The sequence below is a fragment of the Mytilus trossulus genome, chromosome 5 (genome assembly GCF_036588685.1).
Source record: "Mytilus trossulus isolate FHL-02 chromosome 5, PNRI_Mtr1.1.1.hap1, whole genome shotgun sequence".
Classification (NCBI taxonomy): Eukaryota; Metazoa; Mollusca; class Bivalvia; order Mytilida; family Mytilidae; genus Mytilus; species Mytilus trossulus.
Window position 1 is genome coordinate 31,579,740 of NC_086377.1, and position 25,817 is coordinate 31,605,556.

General features: G+C 31.2%; 1 protein-coding gene across 1 annotated transcript; it reads left to right on the top strand.

Moving 5' to 3' along the window:
• The first annotated feature begins 1,303 nt into the window (after window positions 1-1,303).
• Window positions 1,304-19,483, top strand: LOC134718756 (cytochrome P450 3A4-like). The gene is made up of 14 exons (XM_063581443.1): window positions 1,304-1,432; window positions 8,899-9,082; window positions 9,624-9,720; window positions 10,182-10,234; window positions 10,877-10,973; window positions 11,302-11,421; window positions 11,814-11,905; window positions 12,422-12,573; window positions 13,503-13,615; window positions 14,455-14,715; window positions 15,232-15,320; window positions 15,774-15,911; window positions 17,063-17,225; window positions 17,454-19,483. Exons 2-14 carry the CDS (start codon window positions 8,997-8,999, stop codon window positions 17,562-17,564), a joined length of 1,572 nt encoding a protein of 523 aa, XP_063437513.1. The 5' UTR covers window positions 1,304-1,432; window positions 8,899-8,996; the 3' UTR covers window positions 17,565-19,483.
• Window positions 19,484-25,817: the final 6,334 nt, after the last annotated feature.

Sequence of the window (25,817 nt, forward strand, 5' to 3'; positions counted from 1 at the left end):
AAAATGTCATTGAAATATTTGCCACTTTACGTAAATAAGAACGCAAAAATCAATAATACCAAAAACAAATATAAGATGCACTGAAATATTTGCCAATTGCCGTTCATTTGCAAGCAAAATGTGCACTCAAGTATGTGTCACCTCATTTTAACCAGCAGTTGATATTTTCACTGACATATTTGTCGATTTACGTTAAAAGTAAGCAAAAATCAATAGTAAAAAATAATAAGTATTACCGGTATATGCACTGTAATACTTGCCACTAATGTAAAGAAGCGAGCAAAAATCAATCGTAATTAAGAATAAGTATTACTTACATAGAAATATTTGCTACTTTACGTAAAAAAAAGAACTCAAATATTAATAATATCAAAAATAGTTATAATAGGCACTGACATATTTGCCAATTGACGTTCATTTGCAAGAAAAATGTGCACTCTAATATGCGTCCCTTCATTTTAATCAGTAGTTAAAATGTTCACTGACATATTTGTCAATTTACGTAAAGGAGCACGCAGTAATCAATAATAAAAAAAAATAAGTAAAATATGCACTAAAATACTAGCAGCTAAACGTAAATTTTATGAGAGAGAAAAATCAATCGTAACAAATAATATAAATGCACTTAAATATTTATCACTTTACATTAAAAAAAATAAAGTAAAATGTTTACTGAAATATTTGTCACTTTACGTTAAACAGCATGCAAAAATCTATAATAAAAAATATAAGTATAATATGCACTAGAATATTTGCCCTCTTGACGTTTATAAGCTATACAAATGTATACTGAAATGTTTGCCACTAAACGTTAAAAAGCATGCAAAAATCATGCAATAATAATAAAAAATATACAAGTATAATATTCACTGAAAAATTTGCCACTTTCCGTAAAAAAGCACACAAAAATCAATAATAATAAACGATATAAGTAAAATATGCACTGAAATATTTGCCACTTGACGTTCATTTGCAAGCAAAACGTGAAATGAAATATTTAATAAACAGGCGCTAATCAATAGTAAAAACTCCGCGGTATTATATGCACTTTTACATCTGTATATGTTAGGTTTATTTAATGAAGTACAAATCCGATATGTTATTAACCGATGACAAGTCGTATAGTGACGTCACTCAATCAATACTAAGTTTCACACATTCACAAGGCCCATTCATACATTTCATTCATAACTCACCTATCACATGTATATAAAAGTACTCAAGACTTTTAATCTTTATTATTTCTGACAATAGAACCATTAGGATGGAACTTATATTAATTAAAGGTGGAGCTATAGGTTTAGCCACGCCTCTCCTACAACTGAGCATTTAAAGGAAGAAGCTTTTCATATAAACTTACAAAAAGCAATATTCTTTCAATCGGATATATATATATAAATCTGTTTTACATTTAACTGTTTTAGCGCTACAGGTAAGACTATTTGAATTACACTTTTTACTATAATATTTATTTATCTATTTATGTTATGTTATCAGGTGTTATCTATTTTTATGCACTTAAAAATAAGTGAAAAATCTGAAACGTTTAAATGATAGATTGTATTTTTTGTATTTACAGTCACTAGTACAAATTTGTCATAGTATACGGGATTTTTCTAGTAATAGGCAGTATAGTAAATTCAGATATAATTTAATGGTTGACAAACAACCCAACTTAGCATGAAAGCTAGAGCAATTACAATAAAAATTATAGCATTGAATGAAAAAAATAATTAAAAAGGACTATACAGGATATTCCAATGAACACAATGTAAATACGTATGACATACATGTACCATTCTGCAATATGACAAGATAATATAACATCGAAATAAGATTGATTGATTGATTAATTGATTATAGTATTATTTACGTCCAGTGGCAAATACTTCTTGTATATTCAAGACAATATAAGACGGTCTATAAATCCTGCATCATTTATTATACATTGTATGAGGTTCAAGATTGATATGCTCTTGCAATTAGGCCTTTGGTGTAGGCGCCCTTGCTTAAATTGGAATTAAGAGCAGTCAGTCTCACGTGAAAATGTTTACAGCAATTAAAAATTTCTCTTTTGTAAATTTTGACTTTTTTTTTTTTATATTCTTACATTCGATACGTCGTCGTGGAACATGCATCCAAAGCTATTAGTTTGTAGCAAAAAGTAAGATGTACTTGTACAGTCGAAGTGTGTTTTTATACGAGTTCCTATTAGACAAACCTTAATTTGCGAGCATTGGCAAAAGTCCTTCCTGGCTATACATCTTTCGGGAAGAGTTTAATTTTAATTCGGCTAGTTTGTATAGTTTGGCTTTAAAGTACAAAACAAACAAAAATGTCGAATGAACTGAGAACGGAACCCAACGAAAAACGCTCTTCTTTTGTGAACACAAAGTAAAAATCCGACAAATTAGCCTATTATTTTACAGATTTTGAAAGTTTTTTGTTGGATTTTTGTGTCCTAAAGTTGTTTTGTAGGTAGTATCATTTGTCCTGGAGTTGTTTAGTATCTGATACGGTGAAGTGTACCACGCACTTTCTATCCTTTGTCTTACTAACCTTTGACCCGTAAATATGTTACCTACACAACACGAGAATCTGTTACCGTTACATTTTTCTATTTTCATGTTTCATTCATTGATTTATATCATAAAAAATAATATCTATGTTATATTTTGTCTTAAATAAGATGACAATCGAAATATAAGTTTTACTTTTGTCTTGAATATTCTTGCAATATTTGCCACAGGATGTTAAGAAATAAATATCAAATCAACAAATACGCCTCTTTTCGAACTCACTATCAGCAAAGCCGTGTTTAAAGAAAATGAAAACAATTTATATAAACTTAATCGTATAGTCAGTGTAAAAAGTTCTTCAGGTTCACACTTTCCTAACGGTGTAAAAAGTTCTTCAGGTGCATACTTTTCTCACGGTGTTAAAAGTTCTTCAAGTTCACACTTTCCTCACGATGTAAAAAGTTCTTCACAGTCACACTTTTCTCATGGTGTAAAAGTTCTTCAGGTTCATACTTTTCTCACGGTGTTAAAAGTTCTTCAAGTTCACACTTTCCTCATGGTGTAAAAAGTTCTTCAGGTTCATACTTTCCTCATGGTGTAAAAGTTCTTCAGGTTCATACTTTCCTCATGGTGTAAAAAGTTTTTCAAGTTCATACTATCATACTTCATTTGTTCGACTATACTTATCAGTCATAACAAAAGTTAAATGATCTCTTGGATTTAAGTGGATTCAATGAGAAATTATCCAAAGCTGGGAATGTTAAACGAGGGAATTAAAAATCAATGCAAGTCACTAAATTAACAAAGATAACCGCTTTATCATTGACTATATATTTCTTGGAATTACATTTATTTGTAAACACAATTTCCAGAAACACATTTTTATTTTCCGTCATATGTTTCAAATTTTCACATTTATTTAAGTTTTTACAATTTACTACTCTTAACTTGAAATGTAGAAAATAGGTCTGATTTGGTTTTATAGAATAAAAAATAATTGGGAAAATGTGCAGAATAGGGGATCAGAAAATAAGGAATAGAGAAAAATGGGCAAGAAAATAAAATATAGGGAATAATTTGAGGTCCTCAATGCTCTTCAACTTCGTACTCTATTTGCCCTTTTACACATTTTTTTGTTCCGAGCGTAACTGATGAGTCTTTTTTAGACGAAACGCGCGTCTGGTGTAAATATAAATATTTAATCCTGGTTTCTATGATGAGTTTATTTAGTGCTGAAATATAAAGAATAGTGAATTACAGGCAAAATTTATAAAGAATAGAGACAAATCGCCAAGAAAATTAACCAATATAGAAATGATGGATCCCCATCCACCCCCTCTACAATATGAATAAACGTCGTTACGGTTCAAAATGATGGATCCCCATCCACCCCCTCTAGAATAAACGTGGTTATGGTTCAAGAAATATACTAGCATAACCGAAATGTACTATTGTTGAGCTGTCGTTCCAAGGACAATTTTTTAATACAATTTACAAGACAAAGTTACAGATGTGCACAGCATTAATTTCTATTATACTAAATAGATACATCGCACTATAATCTGTATAGAGAAAGTCCCTTCAGATGAGTGATCTTCTATACTGTAGCCTTCAATCTAATCCGAAGCTTAAGAAAATATGTCGGCTTTCTATTAACTACTCAACTTGATTTCATTCACCGGTTTGGATCAATACCACGATCAAGTACATTTATAAGAAGCACAATAAAGTACATTTATAAACAGCGGCGTAACTTGTCACTAGTTTGTTATGGCTTTGTCAATAGAATTCATTTTCTTCATAAGTAACTCGCAAAATACAATCTTGTAGTCTGTAGAAAATTGATATGTTTTAACAATAAATAACATTTGTAAAAATACATAAAGTATATTTATAATGTAAACAACGTATTTCCAATCATGTAAACGTGATGTTACATGTGTACATCTAACACCAAAGCTGATACAAATGTACATATTTAACACATGCGTTTTATGAGTTTATAACTCGTACTTTTATTCACCAATAATGGCCGCTTGTAAATAAATTTCGTTATTGAGTTCCCACGGTTTTATGCATGGTGCGGTGAACCTATACACCGAGGAGTAGTATACACCACGAGAGCACAATCCCTATAATTTACAAAAGTTAATGATATATTTATTTTTGTATGCGGTGAACCATATTTGGTTACATTAACATAAGTTTGAAATTAATTTTATTTAAAAAATATCAAAACCATTTAGCATGCAAATTTATACAAAAAATAATAATATATTCTGCACTTAGACGGGATTGTTGTATTATTTTCCATTCATGAATTTGCTACAATGTTATAATACAGTCTGTGCTAGATTATTATTTGTCCTAAAATAAGTTAAATAAGTGACATATATATTTTATCACGATTAAAGGGTAAATATATATGTTAGTACAAACCCAGTAACAATGTTATTTAACAGAGACCTCAATTGCATTTCAATTCACTTTTGCATAAATATACCTATTTTAAAGTTTATGAAGTTTTTTCAATAGAAAATGTCATTTATATAATTGTTTTCTAAACTTAAAATTCACGAAAATTATTCCCCACGAACTTACTTTTGGATACAAAACCACGAAATGTTAACCCCACGAAAATTAATGTTTATACAGTATGTGTTGCAACCAAAATGAAAAAAAAATATATTTTTGATGTTTACTGTTCCTGTCTTATTTAATAATAAGCTATAGGGTCTATTATTCATATTTAACACAATGTTCTTAGCGTTTAACCTGGCGTTGTCACGATAAACAAAACCAGGTACACTTGTACCTCAGCTCTGCCTTTTCGGGTTGGCTTGTATGCAATAGATGACCAAATAATGTCCAGTATAAAGTGTAAAGTGTTCTTATTAACGACAATCTGTGAAACGTTAAGTGCTCATTTTTACAACAATCTGTAAAACGTTAAGTTCTTAAATTTCCAATTTCTGATTAACGCAAAGTGCTCATTTTTACAACAATCTGTGAAACGTTAAGTGCTTTAAAATTTTCCAATTTCTGTGTAACGTAAAGCTAATTTTTACAACATTATGTGTAACGCAAAGTGCTCATTTTAACGACATTCTGTGTGACGTCAAGTGCTCATTTTTACAACATTCTGTAAGACGTAACGTGCTCAAATTTCCAATTTCTGTGAAATGTAAAGTGCTCATTTTTACAACATTATCAAATGCATACAGGGCTAGACATAACAGAGATAAAAACTTTACTAAGTTAACCAGTCAGGAAGTTTGATGTCCCGTAATGAGAGGTCATATGACGAGGTCACATGACTTTATCAACCGTATGTATGACCTTCGTGCACTTAGTCGTCCGAATAAATTATGTTAACTTATCGTAAAGAACCAAATAGTACTAAGAGTACATATTTCAAAAATAAATTACCAGATAAAAAAGTGTCCATTATTCAGAGGTCTTATGACTTTATAAATCTTGTGTCTGACCTTCTGTGCACTAATTAGTCAAAACTAAATAAATCGTGTTAACTTATCGATTACAATGTTACTGTATATCAAACCTAAGAGTACATTTTTAAAAGATAATTTTCTGATAAAAAAAAGTGTCCCGTTATGAGAGGTCAGCTGACACTATCAACCATTTGTCTGACCTTAATTATGCATTAAGTCGCCCACCTAAGTAATATTTACATATCGAACAAAATATGTGGCTTTATATCTAACATACATAAAAGTACATTGTTTTTTTTTAAGTTAGCAGTATTTTTAGATACATCTGTGTATATAGCCTGTTATCTGTGATATTGTTTTTTTTATTTACAGAAAGTCACTTCAAATTTATTTTCGGCAGATAACTAAATAAAAAGATATTCTGTTGATTCTATAAGACCTCCGCTGTGTTTTAAGACAAACTCAAAAAGTCTAAATCAATTTTTTAAATGTTTTATTAAATTCCTCCTTAAAAGAAACGAATACTAGCCCTTAGAACTCACCTTTCACAGCGCCGGTAAAGTGTTAAATCGCTGTTAAAAATCAACTTTATCAGTGTATGCGTCTCGTTACATGGTTCATGTTTTCTGTATTACAACAGCGAGTTTATCAATTATATCGCACAGTATAACAATACTACACTACAGCTTATTAATTGATACTATTTACAATAAGTGGACCAAAGACATAAATTCGTAACTCATATGATACCGTTAATATCTGGTGCAGTCAATAATTAAAATATCAACAATGATTTAACGTGAGATATCATCTCATATCTCCCCCATATCAATACGCTGTCACATATTACTAAGTTGATTTAAATTGATTATAAATTTATTTTAATTTATTTAATACTGATATCAATTTGAAAATTTAATACAGAATAGAGAACCTTTTAAAAATAAATAATTATACTTCTTATTATAACTCGAGAAAGATTGTATCAGTTATATTTGTTTATAGTATGTTGACTTATAAGAAAGGCTCGGCTTTGAGGTACCAGATACTATGTAGATAAATCTTAAAACAACGGTTTGGTTTCCACCACACCCGCAGGCGTCAATAAGTCCGATTTACTGCCTTGTACTTTTATCAAGTACAGTGTACTTTTCAAGCTATGTTGTAAACACAGAAATAGATTTTTTTCCTATGATTAATTCAAATTACAAGCTGTTAATTGCTTATTATAAAACTTTAATGTGCTATATAGGTTTATTGTTACAACGTTATTGCAATTAAGTTGTGATATATAGGTGCATCTTTGCATACGCATGTCGCTTATAATGTTGATTTCGTTTTAAATGTATGGTAATTATAAACGGCTTGTACTTTTGATTAGGGCAGTTGTTATAAGGTTCTGTGATTCTGAAAGTTCGAAATTCAGTGATCGTATCATAAACATGATTTCATAAATTAAAAGCATTCGGATTATGAAAACGATATGAATTTGTTTGCTGCTCAATTTTTAAATTAGAAAATTTGTTGGCTGTTTAATATTCAATATAATTTTATTGTAACGTCCCTCGCGTATTAAAATAAATATTTTGTTAAACTTTTAACTTGATTTTGCAAACAAAAGTAGTTATATTGTAATAGCTATATAAGTTACTTTGTTATTATCTATCGGCTGTTTTTTCTCTTTGGTCTGATTGTTGATTCTTTGACGCATTCCTAATTTCCATTCTCAATCTTTTCATTATACATATATATTCACTTACAGAACTTATATACATTAAGTTCACAATGAGTGACTTATACGGTAGTTATATGGATCATCTGAAAATTAGCCCAATAAAAGTGTGATCTATGATTTGCATTGAGGTCCTTCTGCTGTTGTCTGCTCTTTGTCCGAGTTCTTGTCTCTTTGACATATTCCCAATTTCCATTCTCAATTTTACTTGCAGAACTTATATGCATCAAGTTCACAATCAGTGATCGTCTTAAATTTAGCCCAATAAAAGTGTGATCTTTGATTTGCTATATCATAGTTTTGTATAGTCCGAAAACGATAACACTTCGTCAAACTATGACCGGATTATGGTATACTCATAATACCCATCATAATAACAATACACCATTGAGATTGTAGACCTCGGTTTTATCATATAAATACGAAAGTACGACCATTAACGATCCCGCCCATCAGAAACAAGTGTTTGTGTACTTTTGTATATCACCATTGATCAATCGCATTGTAAAAATTCTTTAATCCAATTCTTGTATTATTTACATATTTGTTTAATACATTCGTACTTAAGATCGAAAGCAAGCAAAGAGTCACCTCCCACATTTTAAATAACCTTTAAATGTAGGTGAAAAAGAGGATCAGCAATTTTAACGTTTACAATTCAAAATATACTATTTTAAATGGCTCGTCATAGCTACTTCTAAGTTTAAATGGTATGATCAGTTTTGATTGAGAAAGAAGTTAATAATAAAGATTGTATGTGTTGATCAAGTAGTACAGAGCCATTATGATACATTGACAATATCACTGTACTGAATGCCGTACACCTACAACTTATAGATAATTATTGCAAAATGGTCAAATATGAATTTGTAATACTTGCATTTACTAGCTTAACACCACTTAAATACAGTATAAATATATATGAATATATTTATAAAAGATGTGGGTATGGTTTACAGTGAGACATAACCTGCTGACGCGCTGTGTTTGTAATCTTGTTCTTTGTGAAATAATGTAACAATTTTGGAATACGTAACGTATGAGATTAAGGAACATAGATGTTTAAATATATTGTTTAAACAATGGGTTTATGACAAGAATACTAGTTTATTTTTATTTGACAAAATAATGAGTTATTATTTTTTTTATTACTGAATTATTTGTTTATTATTTTAAATATTTATATCTTTTATAGACGATACCTGTCGGTGAAAACAACGACACCTGTTGGTGAGAACGAACGAAACAGCCGACGCTGTAGACGATATTTTAGAGTATTATAGACTAAAAGAAATGGCGCTTCTAATTTTTCCATTGACATTTACCATAAATCCACTGGTAGCACTTTTGTTGGTAGTTTTAGCAGTAGTATGGTTTTTGTAAGTATTTTTTAAATTAATAATTTATAATTCAGATATTTTTTTATAAATGTTAGACGCTTTGAAAATTCTTAACGTACTTCTATTATTTTCATGTATTTATTTTGGTAGTATATCAATTCAATTGGCACTGTTCGTTTTTTTAATAATAATAAATATGATTATGAAAAAAATGGGGCAAATGTTGTATTTGCTGCAACAAAAAACGTCATTAGAACTCTGTTTGTCTTTAAGAGACGACACATCGCAAAAAGTGACATGCAGAAAGCCCAAGCCGGTAACACATGACAAACGAACAACCGAATGAAGAGTAGAAGTACAACGGTATCTTCTTCTTCTCCTTCGGAAGTCCACCCTATTTGCATGGTCAACGCATTAAACATATACTAGTTTTAGATCATTTTTAAAAATGTGATTTTTAAGTACAACCGTATTGAGAATAGAAGTTCACTTGTATTTTTAATCTCAGTGTAATTGACCGATAATTTGATGTGCTGCAATACGTACGGTTACATTTACAGTTTTATCTTACCTATTTTAGAAAAGTGAGAGACGACTATAAACTCTTTGAAAAGTTAAAGATACCAGGTCCCAAACCAATGATGGTGTTTGGAAGCATAGGAGAGTTTAAAGACAAGGTAACAGTCACATTTTCTCCCGACCAATTTGTACGTTTTATCTCCAAATTAATTTTTAATACTATTTTAGTTCCTTTACACTTTCTAACTCCAAATTAATTTATACTACTATTTTTGTTCTTTTACCATCGTCCTTGTGAAAGCTGCAAATTCTTATCTGTCTGGCAATTACTCAAACAGATTTTAAGATAAATTTATTTATCAATTAATATTACATGTATATTCAAGAAAACGGTTTTCATTCTCGGCAAACTAAGATTGATTGATTGTTAGTAGCTTAACGTCCAGTGGCAAATATGTCATGCATGTTCATGATAATGGCAAACTAAGAGGTTCAAGACTTATATTTATATATTTTGAGGAAATAAATACAAAGCAGAAGACTTACAACTCATAACAATTTGGTTTCAGAATTCAGAAATAAGAGATCCTTAATTAATCTTACTTTTATTTCTTTATAGAATCCATTGGACGTATTCAAAGAATGGAGGAAATTGTATGGAGACATCTTCGGGTAAATATCATTTCCACGTATGAAAAACCGTACACGGGGAGTTGTCTCATTGACACTCATACCTTCTTATATCTATGTAACATGCACATTAAAGTGAATAAGTGCATAAAAGGAGAACCATGTATGTCAAATGCATATTTATCAACACATTTAATCAAGTATCACTTTAAATTCTAAATTCGTATGTTTTATGGTGTGTGTAATTTTTTTTAAGCAGTAAAAGTTATTTATAGTGAAAACAAGACGGATATATATTCACACACCCTATTAACGGTTATTGACACTAGTGATGCAACCGATAACATATATCTTCTGTACATGATTCTATAATTCATCGTAATGCATTGGTAATTCAAACGACAAACGCAAATTTGTAGATGCAAGCAAAAACTATTTGCCTTATCAGGAACTAAAGGATTATGGGTATTCTCATTTTTCGTGCACCGTAATATAAATAACGTTACATCATAAGTTGAATTTACATTTCTTAGAACGTCTCAAACCTTTAACAACGTTTTGTTGTACGCTTTAGAAAATATTACCCAGAATGCATTCCGAAACGACGAACTGTTTTTAATGTTAATCGGGAACACAATAAACGTTTACGTTAATTTATGCTATTTTTTTTATTACTTTTTGCAGATTTTTCGAAGGATTTACGCCTAGTTTAGTTGTTAACTGTCCAGAGATGGCAAAGCAAATTTTAGTGAAACACTTCGACAAATTCCACGTTCGACCTGTAAGTATCTTGCAATGTGTAATTCAATATATATATATGTATACAAATGTTTGTTTAAAAAGGGTGAATTATTAACATTCGTACACATGTACATGATATTTAAAGTGGTTTTGATATAAAGAGAGTTCCAGCTAATACTTATAAATACATTAGAAGTCATAATTATTATGATGGTAAAATTAATGTTTATCTTTTTTTTTTATTTCTCTTTCTGTTTGCCATCTCTTTCTTTTCAACGTACTTATGATTGTGATTTTCAGTTGTGCAATCTGTTTTGGTTTGTTGTTACTTTTTTTTCAACCTATTTATGTTTGTGTATTTATTTCAGTTGTGCAATCCCTTTGTATATAGTCCAGATGAAAGCAGTCTTCTCAATACATACGGTAATGAATGGAAGCGACAAAGATCAATTGTAGCCGCAGCATTCAATTCTGTATCTATGAAACATGTAAGTCAAATTGTAACCCAAATAATCCAGTCGTGATATTTCGCCAGAAAGAGCGTTCGGTTATGGGGAGGAAAAAGAGGTATCGATTATGGGGAGGGACGGAAACATTCTACATCATTGAACTACATTACGTGGAAGTTTTAAGTTTATGCAATTTGTAATATGAAAATATGCACATTTAATTTCGAATACCAAGCAATAAAACAATATTCTTATGTATTAAACACAATTATTGAGTAATTCAATTACATTCTAGTCAATAATAATCACAAACCAATTCTGATAAATTTTCAATGGTATTTTAACCGCAATGTAATGATTTTTATTGTACTTAATAAACAAATTAATGTTGCTATTAGCAGGAGCTTATTTGTCACGTGACTTTATTTCAGATGTCCAACAGAGTTAATGCAACTGGAGACAAATTTTGCAGAAAGGTCACTGAACAAAATAAACGTAATCCTGACGGTTTTGACGTCACTGAGTAAGTAAAATTACAACAATCAAATAATTATCTACGCATAATAACAACTAAATACAATGATCATGTTGATTACAATCTTGATCACGCATCTGTGACTTGTGTCTAACACTAGATATTAATATCATCGTTAAAAGTCACATGTAAATTATGTTTAGTCTTCAAACAACTGTCATTTACTAGGCATTATGACGTACACATCACATTATGACGCCGTAACTGCGATGATATCAAGGCGGTAACAGCCGTATTAACAAGTCTTACTTCACTATATTTAACATTTATTAAACATGATACAATTCGTACTTTTATGATAACCATATAACACGTTATATGTAATTTTCACATAACAATAAACAAAGTATTTTTTTCTGTAATACACGATTTTCGTGCAAAGAATATAAGTCTAAATAAAAATGTTGATGGTGTCAAAAATGTAGTGTCAATATATAAATAGTTTAATTTTGGCTCCTTAATTTGAGAATACTATTTGAGTGTTTTTTTCTATTTCATTTTCAGTTTAATAGACAGATATACACTTGATGCGTTTGCAGACTCTGGTTTTGATTTCGAGGCTAATAGTTTAGACAACGAAGATGCACTGTTGTATCGTTTTATGAAGGAGTTCAACCATTCAGCAGCTGCTGACAACCCTATTGCTGGTCTTGCTCGTGAGTAATTTACCTTCCCTTCCGGAGTTGCTCGTGAGTAATTTACCTTCCCTTCCGGAGCACCTGATTACATCCCAGTTTTTAGATGAAATTCTTATTGTTCAATCATATTAAGGAGCTATGAGATCACCCCAAGTTTGTCGTTTTCTTTTTTTAGCCACTTCGTTGTTAGTTTATTTTCAGGCTATGAGTGTTTAACTGTCCCTATGGTATCTTTCATCTAAGTCTTTTGAGTTAGTGTTTTGTAATCTGTTTCTTGCCTTTTCGCTGTTTTTATCTGATTTTAACCAATATTTTGTTGATCTCTCTTTGACATCTGAGTTATGAATATCACTATGACGTTTTGATGAGGTTTTTTTTTATTTCTTTTTCTATTATTTCGAGAGAGAAAAAACGGTAACTGCAGACACTTTAATGTCTTTTCTTCTTGTTTAAATTTTAATAATATGCAACATAAAGAAACAATAACGTTTATATAAAAAAATGGTTACATACTTTCCAGCTGTATAACGTGTATTTTAAAATTTAAAAAAAATAGAAGAATAGTTGCTATGTCGCCTAAAGCTTGTAGGGCAATTAATTAAACTAGATTTTTTTTCTTCTTAAAAATTAAAGATATTATGTCAAAACGAATATAAAATGTCAACTTATAATCAATTTTACTGCTTATAGACCACACATATGTTTAACAGTGTTAATTTGTTGTACAACTACAGACGACACAATGTCTTAATTTATCATAACGTCCATCAAACCTACATATTTAACTGTTTCGTAAATACTTTACCTTCAAAAGTTCAATTCACGAAACGAAAGAATGTTCCAAATATGCACAAAAAAGAATGTATCAAATATTCACAAAAAAATGATTTTCATTTGATTATTGCAATAAATCAACTGTTTGATTAATGAACATAATTTTTTTGCAGGTGTTTATCCTGGACTTACTCCATTTCTTCAGCTTTTCGACGGAAAACATAAACAAGTCCATGAAGAAAACATGAAACAAATACGTGAACATGTCGTTAGGAAAAGACAAGAGGTAAGCCACATGGATATACAGTGAAACCTGTTTAAACCAGAGCTCTTCTGGACTTAACAACTTAATTGGTTTTATCAGGTTCATAACGCATACAATTTGATATGAATAAACTCATCATAGATACCACGACTTAATTTAGTATATTTAGTATGACGGTGCTTAAGAACATGTTTGGTTTATACAGTATTTCGGTTTATGCAGGATTCGGTTAAGCCATATTTCACTGTACAAATAAGGTCAATATTGAGACTGGATCAGAGTGAGGCTGATAGGGACCTTTCTAAGGTTTGTGTCCAATACAAAAGGATTAAAGGCAGCCTGAAATGTACTTGCTGCAGTATGAAACAAATTCCACGCTTATATCATAATGGAAAAAATACAATAGACAAGTGTTTCAATTATTCATAAGTGTTAACTTCTAATTGCCACTCAAATCGTAATTTTGTTAGACAACTGGTATGTTTGTTAAATGTCAGCATGCAAAACAATTTTTTTAATTTTTTATTTCAAATGCGCAGATTTGTTTTACATTTCCAATGCGTAGTTTTATTTTCATTTCGAATGACGTGACACATCAAATTATTAGCCCCCGTGACATATTAATTTCATAATATCAACTGTAAGACCACTTTGAATTTTTTTTAATCATCCTTTCAAATAAGCAAAACCTTATGAACATGCCTTTACCAATTTAGGATTTTGACATTTGTTTTCCATTCGCTTAATGTGTTTTAATTTGTAATTTGATTAGGGAAGTTCTGTTTTGAATTTTCCAAGGAGTTGAGTATTGTTTGTATTGTTCCTTGTGCGTTCTAATGAGTTTTTGTTATATTTTTTAGTACTCCCAATCATCCAGCGATGAACAAAAGAATTTCTTAGGACAAATGATAAATTGCTCATTCTTTGATCGTGACGAATATGGGATATACAGACGACGTCAGCTAAAAGATCAAGAGATAGTCGGACATATCAACTCTCTGATCGGAGGGGGAATAGGAACGCTGAACGCATGTCTGTCTTTTGTAATCCACATGCTTGCAATGAATCCAACTGCTCAACAAAAAGCTTTTCAAGAAGTTATAAAAATTTGTGGATATGAGGTTAGTTTCGGATCTCTTTAATTAATTATTATTTAATTGAATGTTAAGTATATCATCTCTTTTCTTTATTCATTTAGTTTTTTAGTTATTGGTTTTCTCATCAGCTAGTAAAATTTAAGAATTAAATTACATTGGAATATCCTGACAACTTGTGTTTACTTGGTGAAACAACTTAAACCCTTAATCATGCCCCATTTAAGGGCATTATGTTTTCCGGTCTGTGCGTCCGTCCGTCTGTTCGTTACGTTTCTGGTTAAGGTTTTGGTTAACGTTTTTGGTCGAGGTAGTTTTTGATGAAGTTGAAGTCTGATCAACTTGAAACTTAGTAAACATGTTCCCTATGATATGTTCGTTCTAATTTTAAAGCCAAATTAGAGATTTTATTCAATTTTCACGGACATAGAACATTATAATGCGGATGGGGCATCCGTGTACTTGGGACACATTCGTGTTATAATTTTAAAAACATATCATAGAATAAAAATAATAATTATTCCTCATTTTCTTTTATTTCAGAAATCACCTACATTTGATGACATACAAAAAATGGAATATTTACAAATGATTTTACATGAAACATTACGACTATTGCCGTGTGCTCCTGGGTAAGTACACATGTTATAATATCCGACTTCAAAATGAACAAAATATTAAGCACATAAATTTTATGGTGTTAAAAAGGAGTAAAATAAAACAAAAAACAAAAAACTACAACAATATTTGTTATATAGGGAACTATCTTTTATTCTGATAAATTAAAATATCAAAGCAACAAATATACAATCATAAGATGTTAACTTAATACTTGTTTATGTTTGTTTCTTACTAACAAACGAAAGACAAAAATACAATTATGTGAACAACAAGCCTTCAACAATGAACAAAATCAATACGGTATAATAAAAAGTTCCCTTAGATGTCCCAATATAATGTAAATCAAAGAAATTACCAACTACCAAAGACTTACCGGTTAGTTAAATAGAAATAGGTTTGACATATATTCTATATGATGCACTATATATGTGAACATGTGTTTATTAATATATTTTGAATTTCAGAGTGACGCGGAGAGTTACTGAAGATTGCAATATTAATGGCGTAGAGTTTAAAAAAGACGTTGTTGTACGAGTAATGACTTGTACTTTATATTCAGATGAAAAAATATACCCACAGCCAGAGAAATTTATTCCTGAGAGGTACGTATAATCTGAAGACCAAACTTATCCTTAATTGGCCGATTCAGAATTTAAAGCATCATGGGTAATTTCATTGTTCGTACTCCAAAATGAAAATAACGTCACGTCATTGGTTAAAATATCATTGTTTATGGCATTTTTAACCAATCAGGACGTTTTGGTGTTCACTTTTGAAAATATTACCCAGGATGCATTAGATCCTGAAACGGCGAATTTATTTATTTGTCTGACCAATAAACCAATCAACAATCAAACAAACAATCAATTATTAAGCGATTATATATATAATAATATGTGATGTGAGTGCCAATGAAAAAAAATTCTATCCTAGGCATAATTTGTCAAAATAAAACACGATTATAGGTCAAAGTACGGCCTTCAACATGGATCTCGGCTCACATCAAACATTAAGCTATAAAGGGCCCACAAAATTACTAATGTCAAACCATTCAAACAAAACATCTACGGTCTTAAATATAAAAACTAGAATGGAGAAACACCTACGAATCATACATGTATATAAACATATAGAACTCTTGGTTTTAATGACCGGTGTATACGGGACTGTTATGGGAACTTTTAATTCTGTGTCAGTGGTCGGTGTAAAAGGTAATAAGAACTTTACAATGGGCTTTGACCTTTATAACGAATGTAAATCAGTTTGACCTATCACGATATATGACTCTGTCGTGACATGTTCCCACTTAAACATGAATGGAATACTAGTACTAGTAAATAGGTCAAAATCTGAAGTTGTCTTATCGTAGTATTTGTATTCGGTGCAAATAGTATTCATAATAAGTCTTTTTTGCTGTATGATTGCAAAGTATAATTGCTAGAAGTTCTTTGGTATACTCTGCTTTATCGGTTCTAGAAACTAGCATTTGTAGACATTTGTTTCTTTAAGAAGACCTTATTGTTTTTGTTTAATGTGTTTCGTGGGAGTCCTATCTCATAAACTATTATTTCTCGCCTCTTTAATTTTGTATGTATTAATCGATGTCATTATGCACGACAAAGACACTTGTACTTAAAAAATAACATTTCCAGGTCCCTTTGTGAGTGCAATTTGCCCTAAAATTGAAAAGAAAATGTTATTGTTTTTGAAATTAAACATAACGCCTTATTAATACTTCCATTTATTTTTTCAGATTTTCTCCCGAAGAAATACAAAAACGTCATGCATTTTCTTATCTGCCATATGGACAAGGCCCACGTATGTGTCCGGGTCTTAAGTTTGCTGACCTCCAAGTCAAAGTTGCTATGGTGAAACTTTTACAGAGATTTGTGATAAAACCATGTTCCCAGACCATCGTAAGTTTAGTTTTGCCACGTTACATTTGTTTTGACATACTTCTGCAGATTAAACAACAAATTTGGTTCAGAATAAACAATTTCCTTTTAAATAGTGTTACACTGTGCTGTAAAAAGTATGAAGAAAATATAACGTTTTAAATATTCATTCCTCTATTTGATTAAGTTATCAGGATTAAAAAATGCACCTATGACAAATTGATTCACAGTATTCATTTCTATTTATAGGATCCTCTTCCAACAGCCTTGAGGCCAATGCTTTGTCCGAAGGATGGCGTTTTCGTACATTTAGAGGATCGTGTTCGACCGAATATGAGATCAAATACATGCTCTGCGTGAACTGAATTTGCTATAACATATGACAATTATGCAAACACTCTTGCCATGACAGATCACTTAAGTGATTAAGTGCATCAACTGTTGCCAATCAGATGACAAACATCGCCAAGACATAGATCACAGAGACAGGTCTTCCGAATGGCCGAAGACGAACGTGATGTGGTATGCTACTTTTTGACGAATACTCAGTTGTAGAAAATGTCCTTCTTCTGTTGATGTCTTTTACATTGCTGTAATTTGTTCGATTATATGTGAACATTTGACGTTATATTTTTTTGTGACGTGGACTATGTTCTAAATACTTAGAAATGTGTGTGTGATTGACAGTTATTGTGAAGTGGACTATGTTCTAGATTTCTTAGAATTTTAGAATTATACAATTTTGCAACTTACATTCAACTCGAATGATACATTTTGCATTTCACATTCAACTCGAATTGATTGCATCAGCTAAGTTTATAAAACCACTTATCAAACAAACATGATAAGATATTAAGTAGTCTGAAACATCAAGGAAAACTATCAGTTTGATTGTTATAAATTAGTTTTAAAAGAATGTTGTTACAAATTATTTCAAGTAAATTAGTATTTACAAGGAACAGGTCTGTTTAAATAGGCAATTTAGTTGATATTAAAACAAATTGTTGATGAGTATGGAAAATATAGAAATTCTTTAAGAATAATTTGAAAAATAACCATTGCTTATTTAACCTTTGATTTTGTTTGAACAATATGGAACAGTGCATGTTTGCATACTTCCAATTCTAATAGAATAATGACTGATTTTGTCTTAAATCTGAATGAATTTGATTAACAAATAGATTGTGTGTTAACGGAGGTTTAATATAAGCCTTATAAGTAGTCTTAAACGAATGAAATTATCATGAATATACTAACACTCAATTATTTAACTAACGAGAAGGTTAATATAAAATAATGTCCAAATGATATCTAAACAATTATTTATTTACACATTAAGATACTGCTAATCGTGCAGGTTTTGCTATGTGCAAACAATTTTATAGTGAAACTATGACTCTTTAGAAACTCTACGTATTACAATTAATATTACTATTGTTACATGATCATAATGATATAATCATTGAGAAATCCTATAGTACAGTTTTAAAAAGCATAATGAATATTGTGGGAAAATATTTTGTGTACGCCTGTGATTTGTTAAACATTTTGTTGATAAAAACATGATTAAGTTGAACTTGATGACAATATATACTAGGGTTTGATTGTATGCTGTTGCGTGAATGTATGTGTGTGTAGTTTGCATGAGTGCATATTTTATTGAGTCTGCTAAAATGTAACAGAGGAAAATTTACATATAGTTGTACTAGAGTGAGCGTGTCAGTACTTTTAGAAATTATTATAAGTACTATTGACAGTTTCAAAGATTAAGTAACTAGACACTAGATCGTATTAATCGTAATGATTTGAATTTACAACATACTGTTGAATAATATCTTTAAAAATGTTACATTTATCACGTTTTTAATGTGACATAATACATGTACTTTGTATAATTGATTACAAACTTGAGTAAGAGCAAAAATTCTTCCAGCAAATCAATAGCGTTGAAGTGAACATACTGTTACGTTAGAATCCATTACTGAAATGAAGGTTTCAATATGTTAAAATCCAGATATATCTTTCAATACCTAATATTTCCAACTGACTGATATGTTATTTCTGCTATAAAGATTTAGTTATATTATAACAGTAAAACATATCCACATTGAAGAATCCACGTGAATGTATTATCCTGTGATATGCACCTGTATATGAAGACAATGAGATTAAACATACTAGGGAATTTTACATTGTCCTTATTTATATATGATATGTTTTTGTTATATTTGAGTTGAAAATGGCATTTTTTATGAAAACTTAATAAAAAGTAAAACTTGCTTGTGCGTTGTGTATTGCTTTGAACACAATTAGATTTTCTTTGTCTAGGGACCAGCTGAAACTCACCTCCAGATGCGTGATTTTTTCACTGTGTTGTGCTCATTGGCAGTTTTTCTGTTCTTTAGTCGGCTTGTTGTCTCTTTGACACATTCCATATTTCCATTCTCAATTTAAGGACATATGTTTGGTGAGTATGTAGAAATCGTCTAATCGATCGAATTTGATATAAAGTATACATCAGATACAGTTCAGTCTGCCTCATATCTTGGCTTACATCTAGAAACCGACAATGAGGGTCAGATGAGAACCAAATGCTACGTCAATTGAGATTTTAACATTCCAATCGTGAATAATTGTGTTGTCTGCTCTTTGGTCGGGTTGTTATCCCTTTGAAACATTCCCGATTTCAATTCTCAATTTTATCAGTTTTGGACAATCCATTTATAAGTAGCAACATCCAAGCAGCAAATTCATATCGAGTCTCTCAGATGATATGCTAATCTATAGCTTACATGATTTATCTTGATATAGGATTGCTGTTTACATAGAGGTTTACTTGAGTTCATGTTGCTCAGACTGTAGCTTTTTATGTTGTGTTTTATTCTCTGCTGGTTGTCCTTTCTTTGTTTTCTGCCTTGACATTGTCAGTTTAATTTCGAGTTATCCTTTCGTATCTTAAACCTCTCTTTTGTGAGGTAATGATCAATATCGACAAATCACAATCAAAATATGAAATAAACATGACTGTTTATGTTGATTTTCAACAACATCCATTTGAGTGTAATGATCAATATGGTTATCTAGGCAAACATGCTCTTGATAAAGTTCAATCTAGACATCTTGAAGGCTCGTTGAACGCACCAAATATTCTTCAATCATCCAAGGAAAATCACTAATCAATTGGCAAACTTAAAAGCTCAAATACATCAAACTTATGGATAACAACTGTCAATTTCATAACTTGATAAAGGTATTTATATTTGAAATCATCACAGTTCCAAAGCATTTATTCCGGGGACTTTTTGTCCAGTATCCAGTGGTTCTAAAAAGTATGTTAGGATTTCTGTCCATACTATCTGTATACCATTAAATAGGCATGCTCGTGACACAGTTTTAAAAGTATAATAAAAGCCTGAGGATGTTGGCTTAATTTTAGTACAACAACGTTATGTATTAATAGTACAAAACATAAAGACAATAATATACAGTTATAAATCAAACTAGAACGTTAGCACTTGTCATTACATCAACGGAACACGCATAGACCTATATAATAGCCAGTATTTCTGAATTGTTAGCCTTTAAATGTTTCTTAGTTTCGTTTTTGATTTGACTTTCCAACTTTAAAGTTAAATTAATAAAAAATTACGTGCGTCTGACGTTAACAAACAACCCACTGGTGTATTTTGGGAGTTTTAAAAGCAACTTGCTCGTTCCAATTGCTGATGAACGTTTTCATCTCTGGGGTTTTACCTGTTCAGTAGGCAATACTTTGTCCTGAAATTAAAAATCATTGCTTTGGTTAATTTTTAGTAATATTTTCGTCATCCTAAACACTCTCTACATTACAGCATAGATGCCTTTTCTGTATATCGGCCTCATTTCGGAACTTTTAACAATGCTTTTCTACATCGTGTTTGATTTGGATTCAACTATTCGATTACCATGTAATACTCATTCGAGCACGTATAGCGTGACAAAATATAAGATGAAAAAATGTACAGTAGCTAGATGTATGTTTTTGTTGAGTTGTTCAATACTTAAAAACAGAAGTGAGTAAGCTAAAATTGATATTTTTTTTAGCTCATAGCAAAAATTCCCTATTTTGCAAATATTTACACCAACATGACTTTAACAGGAAATCCAGTCAAACGTCTAAGAGTAATTGTTTCTGAATAAGTTACAACCTTAGGCTCAGTATAATTCTATAGTCTATGAAGGTCAGAAGTGGGATAAGTTGCAACCTTAGACTCAGTATAATTCTATAGTCTATGAAGGTCAGAAGTGGAATAAGTTTCAACCTTAGGCTCAGTATAATTCTATAGTCTATGAAGGTCAGAAGTGGAATAAGTTTCAACCTTAGGCTCAGTATAATTCTATAGTATATGAAGGTCAGAAGTGGGATAAGTTGCAACCTTAGGCTCAGAATAATTCTATAGTCTATGAAGGTCAGAAGTGGGATAAGTTTCAACCTTAGGCTCAGTATAATTCTATAGTCTATGAAGGTCAGAAGTGGGATAAGTTGCAACCTTAGACTCAGTATAATTCTATAGTCTATGAAGGTCAGAAGTGGAATAAGTTTCAACCTTAGGCTCAGTATAATTCTATAGTCTATGAAGGTCAGAAGTGGAATAAGTTTCAACCTTAGGCTCAGTATAATTATGTGGTCTTTGAGCTCAGTATAATTCTATAGTCTATGTGCTCAGTACAGTTCAATAGTCTATGAAGGTCAGAAGTGGGATAAGTTGCAACCTTAGGCTCAATATAATTCTATAGTCTATGAAGGTCAGAAGTGGGATAAGTTGCAACCTTAGGCTCAATATAATTCTATAGTCTATGAAGGTCAGAAGTGGGATAAGTTGCAACCTTAGGCTCAGTATAATTCTATAGTCTATGAAGGTCAGAAGTGGGATAAGTTGCAACCTTAGGCTCAGTATAATTCTATAGTCTATGAAGGTCAGAAGTGGGATAAGTTGCAACCTTAGGCTCAATATAATTCTATAGTCTATGAAGGTCAGAAGTGGGATAAGTTGCAACCTTAGGCTCAGTATAATTCTATAGTCTATGAAGGTCAGAAGTGGGATAAGTTGCAACCTTAGGCTCAGTATAATTCTATAGTCTATGAAGGTCAGAAGTGGAATAAGTTGCAACCTTAGGCTCAGTATAATTCTATAGTATATGAAGGTCAGAAGTGGGATAAGTTTCAACCTTAGGCTCAGAATAATTCTATAGTCTATGAAGGTCAGAAGTGGGATAAGTTTCAACCTTAGGCTCAGTATAATTCTATAGTCTATGAAGGTCAGAAGTGGGATAAGTTTCAACCTTAGGCTCAGAATAATTCTATAGTCTATGAAGGTCAGAAGTGGGATAAGTTTCAACCTTAGGCTCAGTATAATTCTATAGTATATGAAGGTCAGAAGTGGGATAAGTTTCAACCTTAGGCTCAGAATAATTCTATAGTCTATGAAGGTCAGAATTGGGATAAGTTTCAACCTTAGGCTCAGTATAATTCTATAGTCTATGAAGGTCAGAAGTGGGATAAGTTGCAACCTTAGGCTCAGTATAATTCTATAGTCTATGAAGGTCAGAAGTGGAATAAGTTTCAACCTTAGGCTCAGTATAATTATGTGGTCTTTGAGCTCAGTATAATTCTATAGTCTATTTGCTCAGTACATTTCAATAGTCTATGAAGGTCAGAAGTGGGATAAGTTTAACCTTAGGCTCAGTATAATTCTATAGTCTATAAAGGTCAGAAGTGGGTTTGCAACCTTAGGCTCAGTATACTTATATAGTATATGAAGGTCAGAAGTGGGTTTGCATTATTGGATGATATAAAAAGAAATGTTTAAAGGCCCCAAAACAAAAGATAGAAAAAAAGAGCCAAAAATTAAAAAACAAGAGGATCACTATATTACAAAAAACTCAGCAGGTTTTTATGCCAGAAGGTCGTTCGGTCTTCAAAAGACTCATTAGTGACGTGCGAATCAAAAAGGTTCAAAAATAGTTCCGAATCAAATTCAAAGTTGAAGTCAATTAAGAATGGACACAATTCCTTATCCTCATCTAAGAATTTCAAGAAAAAAAGTATTATTTTAATATCTTTAGTTTAACAAAACTGGCTGAAAGTGGTTGATGCCATTTGGGGCTGATTATAAATTAGCAAAGATACAGATTTCCAAGCTAATGACAATTGTTTTTGGTAAAGCCATTGTGATGTTTAAGAAGTTGGAAAGCTGAGGTTTGTTTTTGAACACATACTTTATTTTAGCTTTTTTTTAGCAAATATTTCAGAATGGGTTCAAAAAGACTTGGAACCTTCTGTTCAGTGACGCACCTGTCTGCAAAAATGGGCCTACATAAGAAATTTTCTCACCAAAGAAAATGTATTATTGTAAAGATGGTATTCACTCTCTTTTGATGATGGTCATGGTGAAAGCTATTAAACAAAGTCCAAGTGATTTTGATGGCCCCTTAATCACAAAATTGGAATCGAAGACTTTTGTTAGATAATTTCAGGTATTGTATGTTGAATATAGTAGATTAAAATGTATACAAGTATAGTACGTTCTTATACTTCAGTGCGCATGTTCGAAATGTCATTAAACTGTCTAATGTAAAAAGTTAGTTTGACTAATAACTTAGAAAATAATCTAATTATAGTAACAAAACGTTAAATTTGTTTTGACAAACTATTTATGATGTCCTGTCTTCGTAAATCTTTCTACTGGGACAAGCGTGAACGATTTCACACATAATTTACCCCCAAAAGTTTCAAATCTGACGTAAAAGGTAAAAATAATTAGCTATCGGATTGTTTAGGTGACAATTGTACTTTGATCTCATGATAAAAAAGCGAGAAAAACGTTTTGTTCATTATTTTATGTGACATGCATAACGGTGTAATTCAAACTGAATTGCATAATGCATTTTAAAAACAAATTATTGCCCTATACTTTACAGTGTATAGAACATGTGTGTGTTATCGCCCTGTACACGTATACATCATGGAATATATACAGTGAAGCATTCATTTAATTCTAATTGACAAATCGACAAAATACTTCAAAAGCCAGAAATACTGAAATACAAGGAAAATTTGATATTGTGTCTACATTGAAGTCACAGTATAACATAAGAGAAAGGACTCACTCAGGATTCATTTGCTCTCGGGCAAAGTTAATCTTGAATAGATTTAGCTATCTAATTTAGTAAGATATAAGGATATGATGTGTGATTGCCAATGAAACAACTGTCCACCGGAGTTCAAATGTCGTGAATGTAGGCAAATATATGTCAACACATTAAATTAGAAAACGGGCACAGATGTTAACGTGTATTCAGCTGTACATAATCATAGTGTAAGTTACAATGTTTGCCCATATGACCAACGACTTTTAGCAACACATATTCTACATTATATTTAGATGGAAGTGAGTTTCGGTGGTTCGGAGAAGAATAATGTTAACATTGGTATACCAGCATTTATTCTGGACAATGGAGCTCTAGTAATAATTATAAACAACGAAAAAGCTAAAAGTAGAATGAGAATCATTAAGTGACAGATTGATTATAGTAAGATGCAACACGATTTACTATAAACTTACAATAATAAAGTGTTTTGCGCCAACTAGAGAAACAGAAGAAGAAACAAAAGACGAACTATATGAACAACTGTTCATTAATTAACAATAAACATTTTTTATAAGAAGGACCATATTTTCTCAAAAGAAAAACAGCAACCGCTATCTCATGAAGGGCGGTATTTGGTGTACACTTGAAATCACGACAACTGAACAAATTCAGAAAAAAATCGGTATTTGAAAATATTAAATAACCGATTTCAATCTAGCTGTTTTCATTCAATCTAACAATTGCTGTAATGCCCTACAAAATATACCAGAAAAAGACACTATACAAAAGTAGTGGAACATCATCACAAGCAAGTTTACCCTGAAACAGCAGAAACAATTTTTTCTCGTAATAAAGCGTTGTTAAAACCATACACATTGCAAAAAACTGGGGATTGTAAAGTCATTAACGAAAAAAAAAAAAAAAACTAATCTATATAAAGGTAGAGAAAGAAGCGATCAGAAATACAAAAAAAACAAGTTCAAAACTACAAGAGATGGGTTACAACTGGGGCAGAACATAATATATGGCAAAGAGTGGACTGAACAGGAAGCATTTTGTAATGACCTTGGGTCTTAATTGGTACAAAGAGGATAAATAGGTAGGTACAAATGTAAATCGCCGTTTCTGAATATAAGGAACCATGGGTCATTGTTCGTACCCCAAAATGAAAATAATGTCACATCATTGGTTGAGTTTCCATTGTTAATGACATTTTTAACCAATATCGACCCTCTGGTGTACACTTTAGAACTATTACCAAGGATTCATTAGATTCTGAAACGGGAAGTCTCTGCACAGTTCTTGATTTACCGCAGTAAATAAGATTGACAATGAAAAAAGGAAAATCACAATGATACTAAACTCCGAGGAAAATTCAGTCGTAAATAAAGGCAACCGTAGTATACCGCTTTTGGAAATTCAAAAATCTATAGAGAAAAAACAAATCCGAGTTACATACTTAAACTGAGGGAAACACATCAA